This window comes from Canis lupus, chromosome 2, assembly GCF_048164855.1.
Source record: "Canis lupus baileyi chromosome 2, mCanLup2.hap1, whole genome shotgun sequence".
Taxonomy (NCBI): domain Eukaryota; kingdom Metazoa; phylum Chordata; class Mammalia; order Carnivora; family Canidae; genus Canis; species Canis lupus.
This window is the reverse complement of record NC_132839.1, coordinates 56,072,298-56,094,624: the sequence shown is the minus strand read 5'-3', so window position 1 is coordinate 56,094,624 and position 22,327 is coordinate 56,072,298. Positions and strand designations below refer to the sequence as shown.

General features: G+C 44.1%; 1 protein-coding gene across 2 annotated transcripts in view; it reads left to right on the top strand.

The window, feature by feature from the left end:
- The first annotated feature begins 505 nt into the window (after positions 1 to 505).
- Positions 506 to 22,327, top strand: part of FSD2 (fibronectin type III and SPRY domain containing 2) — a 42,876-nt gene continuing 21,054 nt past the window's right edge. The window contains exons 1-5 of one of the 2 annotated variants that reach the window (XM_072801242.1): positions 506 to 1,843; positions 18,018 to 18,680; positions 18,806 to 18,901; positions 20,187 to 20,417; positions 21,634 to 21,656. In XM_072801242.1, the coding sequence (XP_072657343.1) occupies positions 18,075 to 18,680; positions 18,806 to 18,901; positions 20,187 to 20,417; positions 21,634 to 21,656 (956 nt within the window). In that variant the 5' untranslated portion in view covers positions 506 to 1,843; positions 18,018 to 18,074. Of the gene's footprint in view, positions 1,879 to 18,017; positions 18,681 to 18,805; positions 18,902 to 20,186; positions 20,418 to 21,633; positions 21,657 to 22,327 lie in introns of both variants that reach the window. The other variant, XM_072801234.1, reaches the window with a different exon arrangement.

Genomic DNA, 22,327 nt, shown 5'->3' with positions numbered 1-22,327 from the left:
CTCTCTTTTTACTTACAGCTATATTGTGGATATTTTCCACATAAAAAATAGGTATTTACATGATTGTTTTTAATACTTGCCAATATTGAGTGTATTGTGGTTTACAAATTCTATATTGATAGTCATAGATTAATTTCAGCTTTCTGCCAATATGCATAATGCTGTGGTGAACATCCTTGTACATATATATCTTTGCGTAAATTTTGTCTTTCATTTTTTTTGTTCTGATATTTTATTTTGCTTCTAATATTCTAGATACCTGGCAGTAATGATATTTTTCAAATTACATTTTGATTGAGATTTAAAAAGCAGCAGATGCAAAATTCTGAGATCAAATCACCATAAGGAGACTTTTCAAGGAAATGGTCCAGAACCCAATTCATGCTTTCAGGGGGAAAATTGGTGGAGCCATTTCTCCAGAGAATGCTGTTAGTGGGATGGAGGGAAGGTTGGAAGTCCTGTCCTCTAGGCCCAAGCCCAATGAAGGATCTTCAAAGGGACCCTTCAGAGAGTTTGCTGTATCTCCTGCAGGTGGCCTGAGGTGAGCGGATTGGCTGCTTTGATGGCAGACCCAGGGGAGGTGGCTGCATTGGTTCTGGCAGCATTCCAGAGTTTGCAGGGACCAAGGATGGGCCTGCCTCCTACAATCCAGTTGTAAGCCAGGAAGAAGACAGAGTCAGCAAGGAATCATCATATCCTGCCCAAGAGAGCCAACTGCATGGGTAAGGAGACCTCATTTGAGAGATCCTGGAGGTGGCCCACCAGAGCCTATAAGGAGAATGCAAGGGACCCCCTGGAAGAGAAGCGTTCTCAGCCTGGTTATGGAAACCTGGGGGGAAAGTCTCCATAATGGAAAACTCCAGAGATGTAAAAAACTCTCCATGAGAGAGGGAGGGAGAGTGTAGACACACACACAAGTGCACAATAGAGAGCTCTAAGCACCTGCCAGCCCAGAGAGCCGGAAGATAGCACCCATTGTGGCATTAACTCCAATAGGAGCCATCTTATCACCTTGGCGCCTCCTGCCCTGGCGTTCCACCAGCAGCTCAATAAGGAGGTGTGGGGAGAAGAGGCCGATCTCTTTCCTCCTTTCTGAGGGCAGACTTCCAGCTAAAGAGGCCCAGACCGGGTAGGGGAGAAGATTTTGATACTGGCTAAGCAAAGTCTGACTTTTACATTAATATTCTGCACTATACATTCAGTTGCTGAATGCAGACTATGCCTTCACCCTTGGACTGAATGTCACCTAAGAGGGATCAGAAAGTCATGGATCTGCTGGACTTTTTTATCCACTGAGGGAAATAATTCCCACTGTGAGTAAATGTTAAAGGAATGGTGGAAGAAAAAAATATTAAGTTGCATCTGATTGCCTTCAGAGTTGTGCTTGTTCAAAACGCTCTTGGAATAGAGCGTCAGGTGGAAGATGCACCACACAAGGGCCCTCAGATGCCCTCCCTCTCCACATGCCCTGCAGCTACCCTCCTGACCCTGCTGTGGCAGCCTCCAGCCCTCTAAACATGACCAGCCATTGGAGTAGCTCAGTGGGTCTCTAGGCCTCAAATCCTCCCAGTATATGAAGAAACTCAGAGGACAGCATGTGACCTCTCCCGGTGACACTTGAGCAGCAAGAAGTGGCAAGAGAGCCTAGGCAGGTCTATATTTGGGCTTTCACTCATGGCAGGCCTGTTGCTATTTGCAGCGGGAAGCCAGCTCATGTTACCATCACCTCTGCACCCCAGCTGCAGAGTCCTGCTGTGAGACAGTCGGAGGCAGCCCTCTGGGGCGCACAGGTAACCCAGAGGGAGATCCTCAGTTTTCCAGCCATCATCCAGAGACCTTGGAGGTAAAAGGAGACCCTGTGGACCCTTAAATCAGCAGGCAAGTTTTTGGATAATCATAGTCTTCTAATGCAAAGGGTATTTTATTAGAAACCCCGTAACTTGATGCCACAATGTTAATGCAAAATCGTTCCTTTAGGGAGAGAGGTATCATCTTAAACTGCAGAATCTTAAACTGTGAATGTCTTCTGTGCCTTCCAGTAGCATGGATTTGCCTTGCTAATACAACGTAGTGTTGGTACAGGGTGTGGAAGCCCCTAAACAGATAGAGGCTGGCCGTTCTTAAAATGTACCCTTAGAGTATTTTTAGTGCGGGGGCCCATTTGCTAGAACAGTTTGGAACCCTAAATAGTGTTATCCTCTGGCTCCAGTGACCAATTGATAAATACATCTTGTTTTAATCTGTGTGGGCATCCCAAGAAATCAGAATTTCATGTTTTGATTGACATACGGGAAGACAGGACTATGATCATTTTTCACCTGTTATACATACCCCTCCTCCCATGGAAAGTTTCCAGGTTTGGACCGTGTCTGTAAAAGTTGATTTGAGCTATTTTGCGTAACTGCACAGCCAACACTTTAAAGCAAAGTTTCTTCAGCTGCAGCTTGGGAATTTCTAAGAGCTACACAGGTGAGCTTCTGAAACTATAGGCAAAATTACGTTTGTGCCCTCATGGGCTCACTTTTGGGGAGAGAATTAACACCTTTCAGTAGATTCCCAGAAACTCTCGTGCCCTATAGAAGGTTAAAAATCATTTTTGTGAGGGACTTTTCCTTTTTTCTTTCTTTTTTTTTGTGGGGGACTTTTCTAATTAATGCACTGGGGTATACCTCCCACATAGACAGCAAAAGTCTGTTTTCTTTGTAACTGCAGCCCCATGGCCTAGAGTAGAAGCTGTCTAGCTACTCTATTCTTTATAGGCTGTGACCTATTTATTTCTCTGAGGTTCAGTTTCATCACTTATGAAATGACAATTTATTGGTAATGTTCCTTCTCCCTAGATTCTGAATATTTTGGTAAGACACTAAAAGAGTCTGAGCGTTGAGGAGGAAAGTGCATGGCAGCTGTGGAGGTGTGTTGCAAACCTCCTGCTTGGGTGCCGGGTGCCCAGACCAGTTTGTTTGTCTGTCCAAAGGGGAAAGGCTGGCACAAAAGAGTTTGTTCCCATTAGATTTGTTCTCAATGTTTTCCAGTCTTCTTGCTTGTAGGACAGTTCAATTTGGTTTTTCACCCTTCAGTTTCCGGTTGAAAGAATTTGTCAGCATGATTTATTGGTAATACAGAATTCTGGTTTTCTCCCTTTTGGTGGCACACAGAAATGTGTTAGTTTTAGCAGGCTGCTCCAGGGTCTGTAGGCAATATGGTGTAGTGGAAAACTGAGTCTGGATCCATCTCTTTACCTGCTGGATTATGTGTCCAGCATACAGCACAGGGCCGGACACAGAGTAGCCCTGGGTCACCCCTTGTTAAATGAAATTGGGCCTGGCAAGTCCTTTCTCCTCACAGAAACTCAGTTTTGCCATCCTAAAATCAGAAAGTTGAATTAGATGCTCTCCAAGGGAACTTCTACCCCTAGAGGGTCTATACCTCAGCATAGGCCCCTTGGAAGCTCATGTTGTGAGGACCAGCGACCTCACAGTGGATGTTTGTGCCTGGAGATGAGGCTCTTCTACTCTGGTGCCTTCTCCCATCTTTGGTTGTTTTCAGGGGATGGAATGATCCCACAGCGGCTGCAGGGCCTCCACTCTGCCATGGCTACTGTGAGTCTTCACTTTCTGACCCCCATCCTCTCCTTTCGTGGGTGCCCTGTGGGAGAGGCCAGGGTCCACATAATGATACTAACAGCCACCCCCACATTAATAACAGCAACTGACACGTACTGAGCACTGACTTTGAGCCCTGGGCTAGGCAAAGCATTTTACACACATCATGTTATTTCATCTAAATGCTATCTTTAGGGTGCACCTGGGTGGCTCAGCGGTTGAGCACCTGCCTTCAGCTCAGGTCATCATCCCCGGGTCCTGTGATCGAGTCCTGCATCAGGCTCCCTGCAAGGAGCCTGCTTCTCTCTCTGCCTATGTCTCTGCCTCTTTCTCTGTGTTCTCATGGATAAATAAATAAAATCTTTTTTTTTTTAATGCTATCTTTAGGAGGCAGGAAGCACAATAGGCCCATTTCATGGGCTCATGACAGTAAGACCCTGAGAGGTGACTTTCCCAACATTACCACGATAAGAAGTAGCAGAGACAGAAAACAAGCACAGAGCTTTCTGAATCCAGAGGGCAGTGGCCTTAGAGAGGGGTTAAGGGTGGGGTGAGGGTGTTCCCTAGAGATTGAATTGATAGAACCAGAATCAGCATTAATTGGGTATTGGTTACCTGGGTGATGTCAAGGATGAGCTCCTGGTCTCTGGTTTGAGATCCTGGTCCTATTTCCTTTGGATGTATACCCAGAAGTGGGATTGCTAGAGCTCATGGTAATTCTGTTTTTAGTTTTTTTTAAGAACCTCCATACTATTTTCCATAACGGCTGTACCATTTTATATTCCCACCAACAGTGAACAGGAGTTCTCTTTTCCCACACCCTCCCCAACACTTGTTATCTCTTGTCTTTCTGGGACTGCCATTCTAACAGGCACGAGGCATTGTGGTTTTTTGTTTCATTGTGGGTTTGGGGAAGGTTGTTTTTTGTTTGTTTTTAGGTAGGTTCCACAACTGGCGTGGAGTACAACTCAGAACTTGAACTCATGACCCTGAGATCAAAACCTGAGCTGAGGGGATCCCTGGGTGGCGCAGCAGTTTGGCGCCTGCCTTTGGCCCAGGGCGCGATCCTGGAGACCCGGGATCGAATCCCACATCGGGCTCCCGGTGCATGGAGCCTGCTTCTCCCTCTGCCTGTGTCTCTGCCTCTCTTTCTCTCTGTAACTATCATAAAAAAAAAAAAAAAAAAAAAAAACCTGAGCTGAGATCAAGAATTGGCCACTTAACCCACTGAGTGACCCAGGCTCTCCCTCACTGTGGTTTTGACTTGCACTTCCCTAATGATGAGTGATATTGTGCATCTTTTCATATGTCTGTTGGCCACCTGTATATCTTCTTCTGAAAAATGTTTTGTCATGCCCTCTGTTCATTTGTAATCAGATTATTGGGGGGGGTTTGCCATTGAGTTGTATGAATTCCTTGTATATTTTGGATATTAACTATCATGTAAATAGTTTACAGATATTTTCTCCTATTCCATAGATTGCCTTTTCATTTTATTGATTGTTTCTTTTGCTATGGAAGTTATTTTTAGTTTAATCTAGTATTGCTTGGTTTTTTCCCCTCTTGTTGCTTATGCTTTTGGTGTCGCATCCAAAAGTTGTTGCCAAGACTGATGTCAAGGACATTTTCCCCTTGTTTTCTTCTAGGAGTTTTATGGTTTCACATCTTACATTTAAGCCCTTAATTTTTTAGTTAATTTTGGTAAGTGGTGTAAAATAGGAGTCCAGTTTTATTTATTTTTTGCGTGGGATTATCCAGTTTTCCCAGCACTATTTATTGAAGAAATTGTCTTTCCCCACAACAGGGTAATTCTGATTAGCTAGAGCGAAGGCAGTGGTGTTTAGAGCCCCTTAGGTTGAAAGACTCTGATTGTTTTGTTGACCAGTAAAGGATGTGGGGTCATAGGATGGATCAGAATGGGGAGAAAACAAAGCAGTGTTTCCACAGCTGGATGGCCCCTTAGGCCTTGGGAACCTCTGAAGAGAGATGTGGGCTAAAGTAGGGGTGATGCATGTGCTACTCAGGAGTATCTTGCAGTCCTTTGGGTCTGGCACATGTGTTTAGGGGTATGTAGGGAAGGCCTCTTGGTCCATCTCAATGCTTGTTTTATTGGGATGCTGACCCATCATAGGGAAATGTGTCCTACTTCACTTGAAGCCATACTTTCCCATCCCTAAAGCAAGCTATGTTGTGAGGAGATGCCAGGACTGCCCCAGCCAGAGTCTAATGGTGGGCAAGCTTTAGGAATTAACCCAAAAGAACATCCAGGCTCTGGGATCTTCATAAATCACACATTTTAGGAAGGCAAAGCACTGGCCCTTAAACCTGTTGCTTTGTGTTGCTGCGTCTAGGAACAACCTTCTTCATTCATCCCCCCTCCCTCCACACACACCCACCCAGGGGGCAGACTGAGTCCCCATGGATCTGTTGGTGGTCCAAGGCACAGTGGAACTAGTACCTTGTGCATCAGTCCTGTGTGGTCATGGTGCTCAGCCCCAGCACACATTACTGAAGGGATGCTGACCACTGTCTTCCATATAAGAGTTTTGGAGCATTAGAGAACAGGACTTGAAGCTTTTCTAAACCTAATGTGACATGCCTGGTCTTGGAGTCAAGTTTCCTAATGTGGATCCAGCCCCCAGAGACCAGTTGCATGGATGGTATGTGGTGAGGGTAGCAGTGTCTTTGTCCATAATAGCAGCTGCAAGTAGGCCTCTCTGTGTGGTGCTAAGAGAGGAAGTGGAACTACAGCATCCTATGTGAACTTCAGAGAGGGGGGTAAGAGGCAAGATTCCCAGGGGCTCACCGGGGCCAAAACTGTGCAGTCCATTCCCACTATCCCCACCACACTCAGAGAAGGCCTACGTGTGTTATGTTTTGTCTTGTCATTAGCAAGAGCTAACATGAGCCTCTGGGGCATGTATGAGGGACTTCCAAGGAGGGTTATTGCCCTGAATAAGTTGGAAGAATGACAATTGGTACAGAGCCTAGATGAAGAGAGGTGGCTGAGGGTTTCCCCAGGGTAAGGACAGAGCAAGTCTCCATCACTGGGATCCAGAATCTCTGAGTCTTCCAGAAGGAAGGCCAGATGGGGGGCTGGGTCAGTCCTCTGCGCTCCTCAGACTGCCCTGAGCCTTTCATTTAAAGTTGTTTTTTTTTTTTTTTTATGATAGTCACAGAGAGAGAGAGAGAGGCAGAGACACAGGCAGAGGGAGAAGCAGGCTCCATGCACCGGGAGCCCGATGTGGGATTCGATCCCGGGTCTCCAGGATCGCGCCCTGGGCCAAAGGCAGGCGCCAAACCGCTGTGCCACCCAGGGATCCCTGCCCTGAGCCTTTCCCTGTGCTCACAGGACAGAGCTGGGAGGGTGTATGGCAGGCAGCCAGAGGAGCCTGGTGGCTGTTTCCAAGAAACAGCCTGGAGGGAAGTGTGGGTCACAAGAGCAAAAGTGTCCTCTCTGACCAGCCTGGAACATGGGCCAAGTTCTTTTCCCTGGGAGAATGGGTAGAAAAGCTGAGTGATCCTTGGTCTCCTCAGAGTAGAGGAACAGAGAGATGAAACAGAAGACCTAGAGCAGGAATATGCAGGATGAGGATCAGGACCCAGACAGTGCAGGACATCACAGGCACTCAAGGTCAGAGCATAGGGAGACTGAAGAGTGGGTTAGGGAGGCTGAAGAGTGGGTTTTCCAGAAGTGTGCCCCGTCACATTTGCTAGTGTGGCCTGTGGGGGTGATCGCAGGCTTGTGGCTCGGGAGACAGGATGCATGTCGTCACACCACACATCAAAGTGGAGAAAGCGAGAGGCAGTGAGCTCCATCTGGCGGTGTCAGATCTGGGGAGAATGGGAATGTTCAGGAAGCCAAGGCTTCTCTAAACTTCTGCCTCTGCGTGGAACAGAGATTAGGGCCAGAGACAAGGATATGGAGCCACGAGAGTAGACAAATCACTTGCAGGAGGTAGAGAGAGAAGACGAGCAGGGATGGAAGCCCGGGGAGTTGCTCAGTGCAGGACTCAGAAAGAGTTCAGCTGTCCCAAGAGAAGATGGTAGGCTGAGCTGGGTCACCAGGATCGAGTGTCACAGAATAGCCAAGAAAGCATGGGCCAGTGTCCATGGATTTCGCAATTAGGCCATCACAAAATGCTATATTGTTTTAAAAGGCAATCAAAAACAGAACATGGAAAGAAAAATGAATGGCATTTTTAATTTTTTTATTTTTATTTATTTATTTTTTTGAATGGCATTTTTTAAATATAGCTTTGGGATGGTTATTAAAAGGACAGTCAGTCTGTCAGCAGAGGTCACAAAGTCCCTCCCTGCAGAAAAACAGGCACTGCTGGTCAGGGGAGCCACTGAACCTGAGTCCTGGGTACAGCAAACAGCTGGCTGCTGGCCCTGATCCCACAGTGGAAATTAAGGGGGGCTGTTTGGATCATAATAAACATTATGACTGGGGTGGGGAGGGAGTACTAAGCTGTATCTTTAAATTTTTTTGATTTTGTTATTTACCCCCCAAATTTATTGTATATGTACCATTTGGAATAGTTAGGAATGGCAGTTTTCCTATTTTATTATTTTTAAATTTTATTAAAGATTTTATTTATTTATTTGAGAGAGGGAGAGCAGAACAGAAGAACACAGGTGCAGAGGAGAGGGAGAAACAGACTCCCCACTGAGCAGGGAACCCAATGACTTGGGGTTCGATCCCAGGACCCCGGGATCCTGACCTGAGCCGAAGGCAGACTCTTTAACTGACTGAGCCACCCAGGCACCCCAGTAATAGTAGTTTTTTTTTTTAAAGGCATTAAGTTTACCACAGTTTATTTTTAAAGGGGGCATCAGGAACTGGATTATGGGGATGGTTACACGACTTGAGAAATTCACTAAAAACTATTGCATTGTGCACTTAAAACAGGTGAATTTTATGATTTGTAAATTATATGTCAATAAAGTTATTTTCAGAGTAGATTAATGAGTAGGCTAAGCAGCTCACAGAACTCCTGGTTTTATGTAGGAATAAGTTGTTGATAAAGTGCTTGTGCATGTAAATTGGAATGGTAGAACAGTTCAATAGATAGAAATTTTGGCCAATATTTGGACATCAAGTGCACCTGTTTGTGACTTGTACAGTTAAATGGAAAAAAAACATAACTGCTCCTCTATACCAAAAAGGTCATTCTAAGGGGCACCCAGGTGGCTCAGTCAGTTGAGCATCTGACTTTTAATTTTGGCTCAGGTCATGATCTCAGGGTTCTGGAATCGAACTCTGTGTCAGGCTCTGCACTCAGTGGGGAGTCTACTTGAGATTCTCTCTCCTTCTCCCTCTGCCCCTCCCCCTGCTAGAGCACACACTCTCTCAAATAAATAAATAAATAAATAAATAAATAAATAAATAAATCCTTTTTTAAAAAAAGATTTTATTTTATTTATTCATGAGAGAGGCAGGGACACAGGCAGAGGGAGAAGCAGGCTCCATGCAGGGAGCCCGATGTGGGACTCGATCCCAGGTCTCCAGGATCATGCCCGGACCCAAAGGCAGATGTTCAACTGCTGAACCACCCAGGTGTCCCAATAAATAGATCTATAAAACAAGCAAGCAAAAATCATTATTTTAGGGACACCTGGGTGGCTCAGTTGGCTAAGCACCTGCCTTCTACTGAGATCATGATCCCAGAGTCCTGGGATAGAGCCCCAAGTCGGGCTTCCCCGTCAATGGGGAGCCTGCTTCTCCCTCTCCATCTGCCTCTTCCCCCGCTCATGCTCTCTCTCTCTCAAGTAAATAAAAAATTCAACAATAACTAGACAGATAACCCAATTTGAAAATGAGTGTATTGGGGTTCTCCAGAGATACTGAATCCAATGAGGGGGTATGTGTATGTGCGTAAAGAATGTGAAAGATGGATGCCTGGGTGGCTCAGTGGTTGGGCATCTGCCTTTGGCTCAGGGTGTAATCCCAGATCCTGGGATTGAGTCCCACATCGGGCTCCCTGCATGGAGCCTGCTTCTCCCTCTGCCTGTGTCTCTGTCCCTCTCTCTGTGTCTCTCATAAATAAATAAATAAAATCTTTAAAAAAAAAAAGAATGTGAGAGAGACATTTATTTTAAGGAATTGGCTCATGCAGTTATGGAGGCTGGAAGTGCAAAATCTGCAGGGTTGGTTGGCAGTCTGGAGACCCAGGGAAGAGCCAGTGTTGCAGTTCAAGTCTGAAGGCCATCTGCTCCCAGAATTCCTTCTTGCTTGAGGAAGAGCCACCTTTACTCTGTTAAGCTCTACAATTGATTGGATGGCGCCCACTCACATTACGGAGGGCAATCTGATTTACTGAAAACTCACCAACTTAAAAGTCAACCTCATCCAAAAAACACCTTCACAGAAATATTCAAAATAATATTTGGGGGATCCCTGGGTGGCTCAGTGGCTTAGTGCCTGCCTTCGGCCCAGGGCATGATCCTGGAGTCCCGGGATCGGGCCCCACGTCGGGCTTCCTGCATGGAGCCTGCTTCTCCCTTTGCCTGTGTCTCTGCCCACCCCACCACCCCCCCGTCTCTCTGTGTGTGTATCTCTCATGAATAAATAAATAAAATCTTTAAAAAAAATAATATTTGACTAAATACTTGAACACCATGGCACAGCCAAGTTGACACATAAAAGAAACCATCACAGTGGGCAAAGGATTTGAATAAACTTTTCTTCAAAGATAATATACAAGTGCCACTAAGTGCATGAAAAGATGCTTTACATCATCCATATGGAAAATGCAAATCAAGATGAGCTAGCACTTCACATCTGCTAGGATGGCTCCAATCAAAAAGATGGACAACCCTTTCATGAAGATGGCGCCGAAGGCGAAGAAGGAAGCCCCTGCCCCTCCCAAAGCCGAAGCCAAAGCAAAGGCTTTGAAAGCTAAGAAAGCGGTGCTGAAAGGCATGCACAGTCACAAAAAAAAAGAAAATCCGCATGTCACCTACATTCCGATGACCCAAGACCCTGCGTCTCCGAAGGCAGCCCAAATATCCTCGAAAGAGTGCCCCCAGAAGAAACAAGCTTGATCACTATGCCATCATCAAGTCCCCCTTAACTACTGAGTCAGCCATGAAGAAAATAGAAGACAACAACACACTTGTGTTCATTGTGGATGTCAAGACCAATAAGCACCAGATCAAACAGGCTGTGAAGAAGCTCTATGACATTGATGTGGCCAAGATCAACACCTTGATCAGGCCTGATGGAGAGAAGAAAGCATATGTTCGACTGGCTCCTGACTATGATGCTTTGGATGTTGCCAACAAAATTGGGATCATCTAAACTGAGTCCAGCCGGCTGTAAATCTAAATATACATTTTTTCACCATAAAAAAAAGATGGACAATATCAAGTGTTGACTGGAACATGGAGAAATTGGAACGGTCCTACACAACTGGTGGGAATGCAAAATGGTTAAGCCACTTTGGGAAAGAGTTTGGCAGTTCCTCAAAAGGTTAAACATGGTTATCACATGATCCAGCAATTCCACTCATCAGAATGTACCCAAGAGAAAGAGTCAAAAAGTGGAAACAACCCAGGTATCCATCACCTGGATATGTTATCCATGACATAAACAAAATAGGCTATATTCCTAAACTGGAATATTATTCAGCTGTAAAAAGGATACATTGTACGACATGGATGAACCTTGAAAATATTATGTTCAATGACAAAAAGCTAAACACTGAAGACCATATATTGTATTATTCCATTTATATGAAATGTCCAGAATAGGCAAATAGAGACAAAAAGTAAATGGCAGGTATCAGAGGCTGGGGGAGCAGGTAGTGGGGAAGTAACTGCCAATGAGTAGGTGATTTTTTGGTGGGGGTAATGAAAACGTTCTGGAATTGGATAGCAGTGATGAGCACATAACTCTAAGTTTATTAAAAATACTAGATTGTACACTTTTTAAAAAAGATTTATTTGAGAGATAGAAGAGAAGGAGCACACAAGTGGAAGGAGGGACAGAGGGAGAATATCTTCAAGCAGACCCCCTGCTGTGTGTGGAGCCCAATGTGGGGCTCAGTCTCCCAACCCAAAGATTGTGACCTGAACCAAAACTTAGAGTCTGACACTTAACCAACTGAGCTGGGCACCCCTAAATTTTACGCTTTAAAAGCTGAGCCTTATGATTTGTAACTTATATCTTAATGAAACCATTATTTTTAAAAGTACAAATAGGGGGGCATCTGGGTGACTCAGTGGTTGAGAGCCTGCCTTTGACTCAGGTTATGATCCTGGGGTCCTGTGATGGAGTCCTGCATTGGGGTCCTGCAGGGAGCCTGCTTCTCCCTCTGCCTATGTCTCTGCCTCTCTCTGTGTCTCTCATGAATAAATAAATAAAACCTTTAAAAAATAAAAAGTACAAATAGTGTCAAAAGATACACTTTCTGGCATGCTATAAATGTTTACATTTCCAAATAAAACTGTTTTTATAACTCTTGAATTTACTTAATGGACTCTTAAATACTATTGTAGTTTGATACCCTTCATCAGGTATGCTTAAAAAAAATGCAGCATAAACTCTTATGGAATGCCTGTGATGTGAGCATAACTCTTATGTGAGCCTGTGGCTCAGTTGGCTAAGCATCTGACTCTGGGTTTTGGCTCAGGTCATGATCTCAGGGTCGTGAGATCGAGCCCCACATTAGGCTCCACGTTTAGCATGGAGTCTGTTTAGGATTCTCTAGAATGTCCCTCTCCCTCTGCCCCTTTTGCTTATTCTCTCTCTCTCTCTCTCTCTCTCTTTCGCAAATAAATATATAAAGCTTCAAAAAAAAAAAAAAAACCTCTTTTATAACATTAGAAAGTTTACCTTGTTCTTTTTTTCTCCTCGAGCTTGTGTTTACATATAACTTCTCCAAAGAGTTTTATCCTAATGTATTTTTTCTGTACTTATAAAGTCTTATTGATCATCTAGGAGAAATCTCAACAACAACAACAACAAAAAACACATGTATGCATGCAATTTAAATTTTTTTACTTTCCTGGAACTATAAGTCTCTAAATGATAATTTATCAATACAATTTATAGTCACATGTGAGCAAAATAACATGCATTACTAATTTTGACAATTATTAAACAAAAGTGAAATGGAAATGCATCTCTTGAGCTGGATGGGGCTTAAAAAAAAAAAAGTTCGGAATGCCTGGTGGCTCAGCAGTTAAGTGTCTACCTTTGGCTCAGGGCATGATTCTGGGGTCCCAGGATAAAGTCCCACATCGGGCTCCCTGCAGGGAGCACAATTGGTTGAGCATCTGGCTCTTGGTTTAAGCTCAGGTAGTGATCTCAGGATCATGAGATTGAGCCCCATGTCAGGCCCCATGCTCAGCTTGGAGTCTGCTTAAGACTCCTTCTCCTTCTCCCTCTGCCCCCTCCTCTGCCTCTCTCTCTCTAAAGTAAATAAATGAATTTTTTAAAAACATAATTAATATGCACTAAATAACAGGGCACCAAAATACATGAAGCAAAAGGTGACAAAAATGGAGAAAGAGACAACTCAACAAAATCAGTTGGAGACCTCAGCACTCTACTTTTGATAACAGAACAACTAAAAAGAGGATCAACAAGGAAATAGAGGACTCAAATAATACTGTAAACCAGCTGGACTTCAGACAACACTCTACCCAACAGCAGTAGAATACACACACTTCTCAAAGCATATAGAATGCATTCCCCAGAATAAATCAAATGCTAAAACAAATCTTCATAAATTTAACAAGGTAGAAATAATACAAAAATATGTTCTCTGACCATAATGGGATGCTATTAGAAATCAGTAACAGAAATTTGAGAAGTCATAAATATGTGGAAATTAAAAATACATTCCTAAATAACCAGTGTTTCAAAGAAGAAAGCAGAGGGGAAATTAGAAAATAGTTCAAGATGAATAAAAATAAAGATAAAACATATGAAAAGTTTGTGTTTTTTTTGCCACAGTATCAGAATGTAGCAAAAGTCATGCTTAAAGGGTAATTTACAGCTATAAATGCCTGTATTTAAAAAGATATTAAATCAGCAACCTAACCTGCCACTTTAAGACTCTGAAAAAAGAACAGCAAACTGAACAAAGCAAGAAGGAAGGAAATACTAAAGATTACAGTGGAAATTAATGAAGAAGGGAATAGAAAAACAATAGAGAAAATCCAAGAAAGCCAAAAACTGCTTGCTTCCTAAAGAGATCAGCAAAACTGACAAGCTTTTACTGGCCAAGAGAAAAATAGAGAAGACTCACAGCACTAGAATCAGAAATGAAAGAAGGGACATTATTATCAACCTTACAGAAATAAAAAGAATTTAAAAGAATACTATGAACAATTGTATTCCAAAAATTAGGTAAGTTAAATGAAATGGACAAATTCTTGGAAGAATCCAAACTATCAAAATGATTCAAGAAGAAATTGACAATGTGGATGGGCCTATAATAAATAAAGAGACTGAATTAATGATAAGGAAAAAAAGGGACGCCTGGGTGGTTTAGGGGTTGAGCATCTGCCTTTAGTTCAGGGCATGATCCTGGAATCCTGGGATCAAGTCCCGCATCAGGCTCCTTGCAGGGAGCCTGCTTCTCCCTCTGTGTGTGTCTCTGCCTCTCTCTGTGTGTCTTTCATTAATAAATAAATAAATAAATAAATACTTTAAAAAATAATAATAAGGAAAAAAAACTCAAAATGAAAGCCCAGATAACTTCACTGGTGAATTACCAAACTTGTAAAGAGGAATTAATGCCAGTCCTTCAGAAGTTCTTTATATATATATATATATATATATATATATATATATATATATACCAAGTTCTTCCAAAATATAGAAGAGAAGGAATATTTCCCAACTTATTCTATGAGGCTACATCTTCCTGACACCAAAACCAGACAAAGACATTACAAGAAAAGAAAGTTACAGGCTAATATTTCTTAGGAATATGAATGCAGAATTCCTTTAAAAATGTCAACAAACTGAATCCAGTTATATATATATATATATATATATATATATATATATATATATATATATAAATTAAACACTATGTCTAAGTGCAATTTATCCCAAGAATGTAAGGTTGGCTTGACCTCAGAGTTGGCAGTGAGTTCTTAGATATGACACCAAAAGCACAAGTAACAAAAGAAAAAATAGGCTTCCTCAAAAGTAAAAACTTTTGTGCTTCAAAGGACACCATCAATAAAGATGAGAGTGCCTGGCTGGCTTCGTTGGTAGAGTGTGCGACTCTTGGTCTAGGGATTGTGAGTTTGAGTCCCACGTTGAGTGTAGAGCCTACTTTAAAAATGTTTTTTAATTTATAAAAAGCAATGAAATAGAGAGTCTACAAGATGGGAGAAAATATTTGCAAATTATGTATCTGATAATGGACTAGTCTCTAGAATATGTAAAGAAATCTTACAAATAACCCCGTTAAAAATAGGCAGACTATTGAATTGACATTTCTCAAAAAAAAGATATACAAATGGCCAACAAATGTGTGAAAAAATACCTGCCATCAGTATTCATCAGGGAGATGCAAATCAAAACCACAATGACATACTATTTCACACCCTCCAAGATGGCTATAATAAAAAAAAAATCAGATAATAACAAGTGTTGACAGGGGTGTGGTGAAATCAGAGCCTTCATACACTGCTAGTAGGAATGTAAAATGGCACAGCCACTTTGGAAAACAGCTGGGTAGTTCCTCAGAAAATTAAATGTAGAGTTACCCTGTGACCCAGCAACCCCACTCCTAGGTATATACCCAAGAGAGATGAAAAAGATGAAAACATATACACACACAAAACTTGTACATAAACATTTTAGCAGCATTACTTATAGTAGTAGTCAAAAAGTGAAAACAATCGAAATGGAAAGGGAAACATGCAGGGGTGCCTGGGTGGTGCTGTCAGTTGAGCATCCAACTCTTAGTTTGGGCTCAGGTCGTGATCTCAGGGTCGTAAGATAGAGCCCTGCATTGTGCTCCACACTCAGTGGGGAATCTGCTTAAGTTTTTATCTCCCTCTGCCTCTTCCTGCCTCTCTCTCTCTCTCTCTCTCTCAAATAAATACATCTTTAAAAAAAGGAAAAAGGAAATGTGTAAATAGGCTGATGAATGGATAAAAAAATATGATATACCCATACAAGGGAATATTATCTCGCTCTAAAAAAGGAAAGAAGTACTGACCCGCACTATAACATGGATGAATCTTGAAAACATGCTATGAAAGAAGCCAATCACAAAAGACAGTATATTATATGATCCCATTTATATGATTCCATTATATGAATCCAGTATATTGTATGATCCCATTTATAAATCAATAGAGACAGAAAGTAGATTACCAGTTGCTTAGGGCTGGTAGAAATGGAGGAATGTGGGTGGTGGTAGCTAAAGAGTGCAGAATTTCTTTGTGATGGAATGAAAATGGTCTAAAATGTTCTGTGGCAATTGTTGCTTGTTTTCGTAAATATACTAAAAATCACTGAATTATACACTTCTGACAGGAGAATTGTATGGTATGTGAATTCAGTATCAGTAACAAATATTATCAGAGGTAATCTAACATAATAGCAATTATGTGCCAAGAAGAAAGCAGGGACTTTGGAATCCAACAGACTGTATAATCCAGGTCCTCCAAGAACCAAGCACCAAACAGGATCAGATACACAAGGATTTTATTAGGTGAAACTCTTATCTGAGATAAAATGGGGAGGAAGATAGGAAAGGCTGAGAGTGCTCTCAGACCATGGTGCAAGTCTGACCCCAAGTGAGGGAGGGTAGGATGGTTTGGAGGAGCCACTCCAGTCTGCCTTGCACCCTAAGAAAGATTCGGCAAGGCTGTCAAGGAGCCCTCCAGTCAAAATCTGCTGTCAGAGGAGTTTTGGGTCAAACAGAAATGGATCTGCCTTAGAATCCCTGCTACACTCTGTCATTGGATGGAAATGCCTATGGGAAGTGTGTCCTCCATGCAATGTGATGATGGATTTCAGAGCACACCTGAACACCTGGTCACCGAAGCTCCTGTAGTTGGGACATCTGTCAGGCACAGTATCGTGGCCACCACACAGACTAAGGTTCAAATATCAGCTCAACAAATTATTGACCATATGACCTTGCTCCAGATACCCTGTGTGAGCCACAGTTTTATCAGCTGCAAAATGGAGATAATAGCAGTGCCTACCACACAGGGTATGCCTCTAAACTGCCGACCATAGAGAACGCACACAGTAAGTGCTCCATGCGTAATAGCTGCTACTAATGTTGTATTTACTACTTCTACCATTTATTATTTCTTTCTAGATTTGTATACCTCCATTAAGTAGTAAACATCATAGTCTCTATATAATGAATATTGTTTATTTTACTTAATATCATACTGTACATCTTTGCCAAGTTATCATTTGCTCTCCCTAATATTTTAAAGTCTGCATTATATCCTATAGAGTATGGATATCCTAGTTTACTTAACTATTCTCCTAATCACTGGGGCTTTACAATTTAATTTTTTTGCTGTCATAATAATTTTTGTGGGCACCTGGGTGCTCAGTTTGTTGAATGTCCAACTCTTGATTTTGGCTCAGGTCATGCTCTCAGGGTCATGAGATCCAGGCCTGCATGGGGCTCTGCACTGGGCATGGAGCCTACTTAAGATTATCTCTCTCCCTCTCCCCCTCCCCACTCTAAAAAATTTGTGATAGATATTTTTATATAGAAACGTTTTTTCTCCTGTATTGAATATTTCCCTTCAGGGTCCTCATGAAGATTACTAACTTAAAGAGGGTGAACATTTTTAAGGCTCCTGATCTGTGTTGTCCCGTTTGCTCTCCAGAAAGTTGGGGCTAGTATACATTCCAAACTGCAGCATGTGAGCATACTCACTTTGCTGTACCCTACCTAGTCTTGGGTAACATTCTTATATTTTTAAATATTTGCTCACTGGAAAGGCTAAATGGCATCTTACTTATTTGTTCTCTATTACTCATAAGGATAGACCATTTCCCAAATGTTTTTGCACAAGTGATTATTTTGTGAGTTGTCCTTGCACACTAACTTATTGAGATCTTATTTTTTTTCTATCAATTTATACTATTTGTTTAGTAATAACTGCCCAAGTCACTTTGCTTTATTTGGCCTCTGTTTATTTGTTTTAATGAAGAGGAAACTATTGAAATTTCTTTGGTAATATCTGGTCCTCTTTAAGCTTAGAAAGTCCCTCCTTCCTGGAGAAAGTAAACCTCTCTTTGTAGAGGGTTCAAAGTAAAACCGCAGCTGAGCTGCCTTTTTAAATTAAAAAAGTTTAGAAAACATTTTTTTTAATTGTGAATGAGCGAGACCAATCTAATGACCATGTACTGGGATGGCCTTCTCATGAATGGGGTTGCTCACTCTTTCTGTGTCCTAGACCCCAGGACGCCCAGTGGGAGCTGCGGGGCAGGAACTCTGCAGGTGCAGAGGCGCCATGGACAGGGAGGCTGCGGGGGCACCCGAACTGCGCCCAGCCCGGGCACCCCAGGACTTCCACTTCTACCCCATGGATCTGTATGACCCCGAAGACCGGCTGCACCTCTTCCCGGAAGAACACTTGCAGACAGGGAGAGAAGTGCAGGCCGAGATGACCGGCGAGCCCAAGGGGGCGGCCCCGAGAGACCTGGAGGAGGACGTGGAAGAGCTTGTCCATTTATACGCACTTGGAGACGGCAGCGAGTGGGACGCGGAGCTCGTGGACGGAAGCTCGCCCCATCTGGAGGTTTGGGAGCAGCGGCCGCGCATGGCCGGGGCGCACAGGGACTGGAGTCTGGGTGCCGAGGCCGAGGCCGGGGACCGGGGCTGCGCGGGTTGGGGTGCACCTGCCCCCAGCCGGGACCTGCGAGAAGCCTACAGGTACTCGCATGGCCGGGCCAGCGAGGAGTACGAGTGCTATGTGATCCCCGAGGAGGAGGACGAGGATGAAGCCGCCTTGGTCTTCTGCGTCACTTGCAAAGCTCCGGTGAGGGCATTGGAGGTTTCTGATGAGCACAGAGAGCACGAGGTGACCCCACTCAGCAAGGCCCTGGAAAGCGCCAAGGTAAATAAATGTTCTGTCTGTAGCACATATATATCTCAGGTAGGCAAGCAGAGAATGAATGGAAATGCCTTCTACAGAAGAGAGAATAGAACACTAATGTCTCCTTGCTAACCTCTGTTTGCTAGGATGAAATTCACAAAAACATGTTCAAATTGGAAAAGCAGATCATCGAGATGGAGAATTTTGCAAATCACTTGGAAGAGGTTTTCATCACGGTGGAGGTAAGAGCAGGTGATGGACCCATCAGTCACACGCTGGCTTCCGCAGGTGGTGGAGTCTGTAGCTGTTGTCAGGTGTGGGTTAGAGACTGCCTCCCTACTGCCCTAGTAGGGGACCTTAGGAGGATCTATCTTCTGGAACCAGGTACCTGTCCACATTCTCTCCTGAACTGGAAGCTTCTCTGTCTTTCTAGCCTCAGCCCTACTGCCAGGTGGGGCTCTTGCATGGCCCAGGCTTGACAGGGCCCTGCAAGGCAGCCATCCTTCCTTGTTCCTTTCCCCAGCTGTTCTCTGTATCTTATCAGATTAATACACATTTGTGCCTGTCACCAAACATGTCACAGCCCTGGGTCAGCCTCTGAGACATGTAGTACCACTGTGATGCCAGCACTCAGCCTCACCATCCAGATAAAGTGCCCCAGGACAGAGAATTGGGAGACTTTCTACCTCCCTTCTCTTCATGCAAGTGCTCCGCTTCTATTAATCTGCAGGAGCATCTCATATGAATTAGCTGAGCCCAGGCCCCTTTCCTGTGAAGCTGGACCTTCTTCACCACCAGTCTTAAGAGGGAGGAGAACTATGGCACAAATCCCTTCTGCAGGGTACAGGGAAGGAACAAGCGAAGGTAGTGGTAGGAATAAGTGTGCCTGGACAGAACTCCCTATACTCCCACTGGCAGTGCATCTCAGATCAAAGTCAATCACCCTCAGGGAAGACTCTGAGTCTTCTCGTTTACACCGACACCAGTGCCATTCTGAGCTAATCTTGTGCACATAGAAGAGGCTCAGCAAATACTCCCTGAATCCTAAGGGCTTCTTCTTTGGAAATGTCTCTGTTATCTGGTGAGGATGACATCGGTCAGAACCTGCAGAGCTCTCTTGACTTTCCAACCTAAGTAAGAGGACCAGTAGTTGATGGGCTTTAATTAATATTACACATCTGCTGTGCCCCAGGATTAAGTACTGTCACAAGTCTCCCCCTGTCATCCTGCACTCCCATCCATTAGGCAGTGCCATCTGGCCACAACCCTTCCTCCCCTGGGTGAGGGTTGCAAAATGCTGCCAGGAGAGAAAGCAGTGCTTCTCATTGAGATTATCCCAGGGGTTCTAGCTGCAGACTCCTCTTCCTAGCTCCTGCTGTGCACACCCCCGGCATCCTGGCAGAAGAAGCTAAGACCAGGGAGGTGACTAAGATATCTCTGGGTGGATACGTTTTCATGCCCCAAATGGTTCTGTTGCCAACACACCACATTTCACCAAGCTGATGGCTGAGGTCAACTATCTTGCAGGAGAACTTCGGAAGACAGGAACAAAACTTTGAGTCACATTACAACGAGATCTTAGAAACACTCTCTCAAAAATATGAAGAAAAAATACAAGCTCTAGGGGAGAAAAAGAAAGCAAAGTTGGAAACCTTGTATGGACAGCTGGTCAGCTGTGGGGAAAACCTCGACACCTGCAAGGAACTCATGGAAAACATAGAGGAGATGTGCCATGAGGAGAAGGTTGACTTCATCAAGGTCAGTCATGAGGTGACATGAGGTCAGGAACCCAAGTCACAGTATGGCTAGGACAGGTTAGAGCAGCCCGTCTCTGCCTGGAGACCTTGCAGTTGACTGCTGTGGGCAGCATCCATCTGATTGCTGGATGTTCATGATGGCGAGGTGGTCTCCTGTGTCCCTGCGCAGCTTTGCCACGAGAGGCTGAGCCGACTGGGACATGACTGACCCCTCCCCTGCACCACTACTGAAGCCTCCAGAGGGCTCAGCCCCTCTGTACTAGAGATCTGTCTCCTCACCCAGGAATTGAGCAACATCAGCACTCAAGAGTTTTCTTGTCCACCCTAGGTGGCCTCTCAGAGCCTGGCGGCAGGGGGTGGTGGTGTGTGTGTCCAGGCTAAAAAGGCACCTCTGACTCTCCAGTTATAAGGGCACCAATTTGAAATTTTTATAAACTCAAACATGCCACCCTCAAAGTCCATTTCTTAATTTCTTTGAAATCCAGTTAGATCTGACCTCAAGGCCCCATGCTGCTGGGCTGTGGGAATTTTAATCTCAGTCAGAGGTGGGGTCCCCTTTCTTCACAAGGACCCACAGGAATATGGGACAGTTGTGGTGTCAGGGATGTGAGGGAGGGGCCTTCAGCCACCAGAGCTCCCCCAGTTGCCAAATATGGCCTGCACTCTGCCCCTGCCCACAGTGGTGCCTCAGAACCCAGCAGCACTTCCTTCCTGCCATGCCTGGGACAAGGGACCCACAACAGAAGCTGAAAAGCAAGTGGGGAGGTACCATTAGAGCCCCCAACATGCAGACCTTTTGAACCACTGGCCCCACAATATCACTGTATCTCAGAGACATAATCCCGAATGTGTAGAAAGCGATATGAGCAAAAACGTTCTCACTGGTATTGGAAATGATGAGACCTTAGAAACAGCCAAAATGTCCATTAACAGAGGAATGGTTCAATAAACAATGGAGTTCCCTTTCAATGGATGGTTACTCAGTCTTTCAAACTGATTGTGTGAAACAGCACCTGTAGTGGGAGCGCTCACGCAGCTCATGGGGAGGAGCTGGGAGAGGAGTATGGAGCCAGTGCTCGGCTTGGCACAATGATCTTGCTAGAGTGGGGGCTATGGCTGCTCAGTTTTAAGATGTGTTTTTATCATTATATACTTTGAAAAGGAAATTTATTTCCAAAATTGGTTTAATATTTTCTCCTTTTCCTCCTCCTTTTTAGGACGCCGTGGCCATGGCTGACAGGTAATACTTTTGTCCTGAAATATATATATATATATATATATATATATATATATATATATATATATATATTTTAAAGATTTATTTATTCATGATAGACACAGAGAGAGGGGGGCGGGCAGAGACACTGGAGGGAGAAGCAGGCTCCATGCCAGGAGCCCGACGCGGGACCCGATCCCGGGACTCCAGGATCGCGCCCTGGGCCAAAGGCAGGCACCAAACCACCGAGCCACCCAGGGATCCCCCTTGAAATATATTTTCTTATACTGTTTGTTCTCCTCTAGTCTTCCAAATAGATTTGGTTCCACTTGGGTATATGATCCCAGTTTCAGCTTTTGTGTCTGCCCAAAAGATCCGATAGCACTGGCTTTGGAGGGATGATGGGGGTCACAAGGACCCGCTAGTACCAAATCTCAAGATCCCAGGGCTAGAAGCAAGAGGCCCAGCCAGCAAGCCCGAGGTCAGGTCTCCTCCATGAGCCCCTCCTTTCACCAGGAGGAGCCAGGATCCAGTGTCTCCAGCACCCACCCCCAAGCTGTGCCAAGATCCAGACTATGTACCACAGAAAATACACACATTGTGGAATCAGACAGGAGTTCAAATCCTGCTACCCCGATGTCCCTGGGCTAGTCCAGCCAGTCTAAAATCCACCTTCCTTATCTGCAGACAGGATA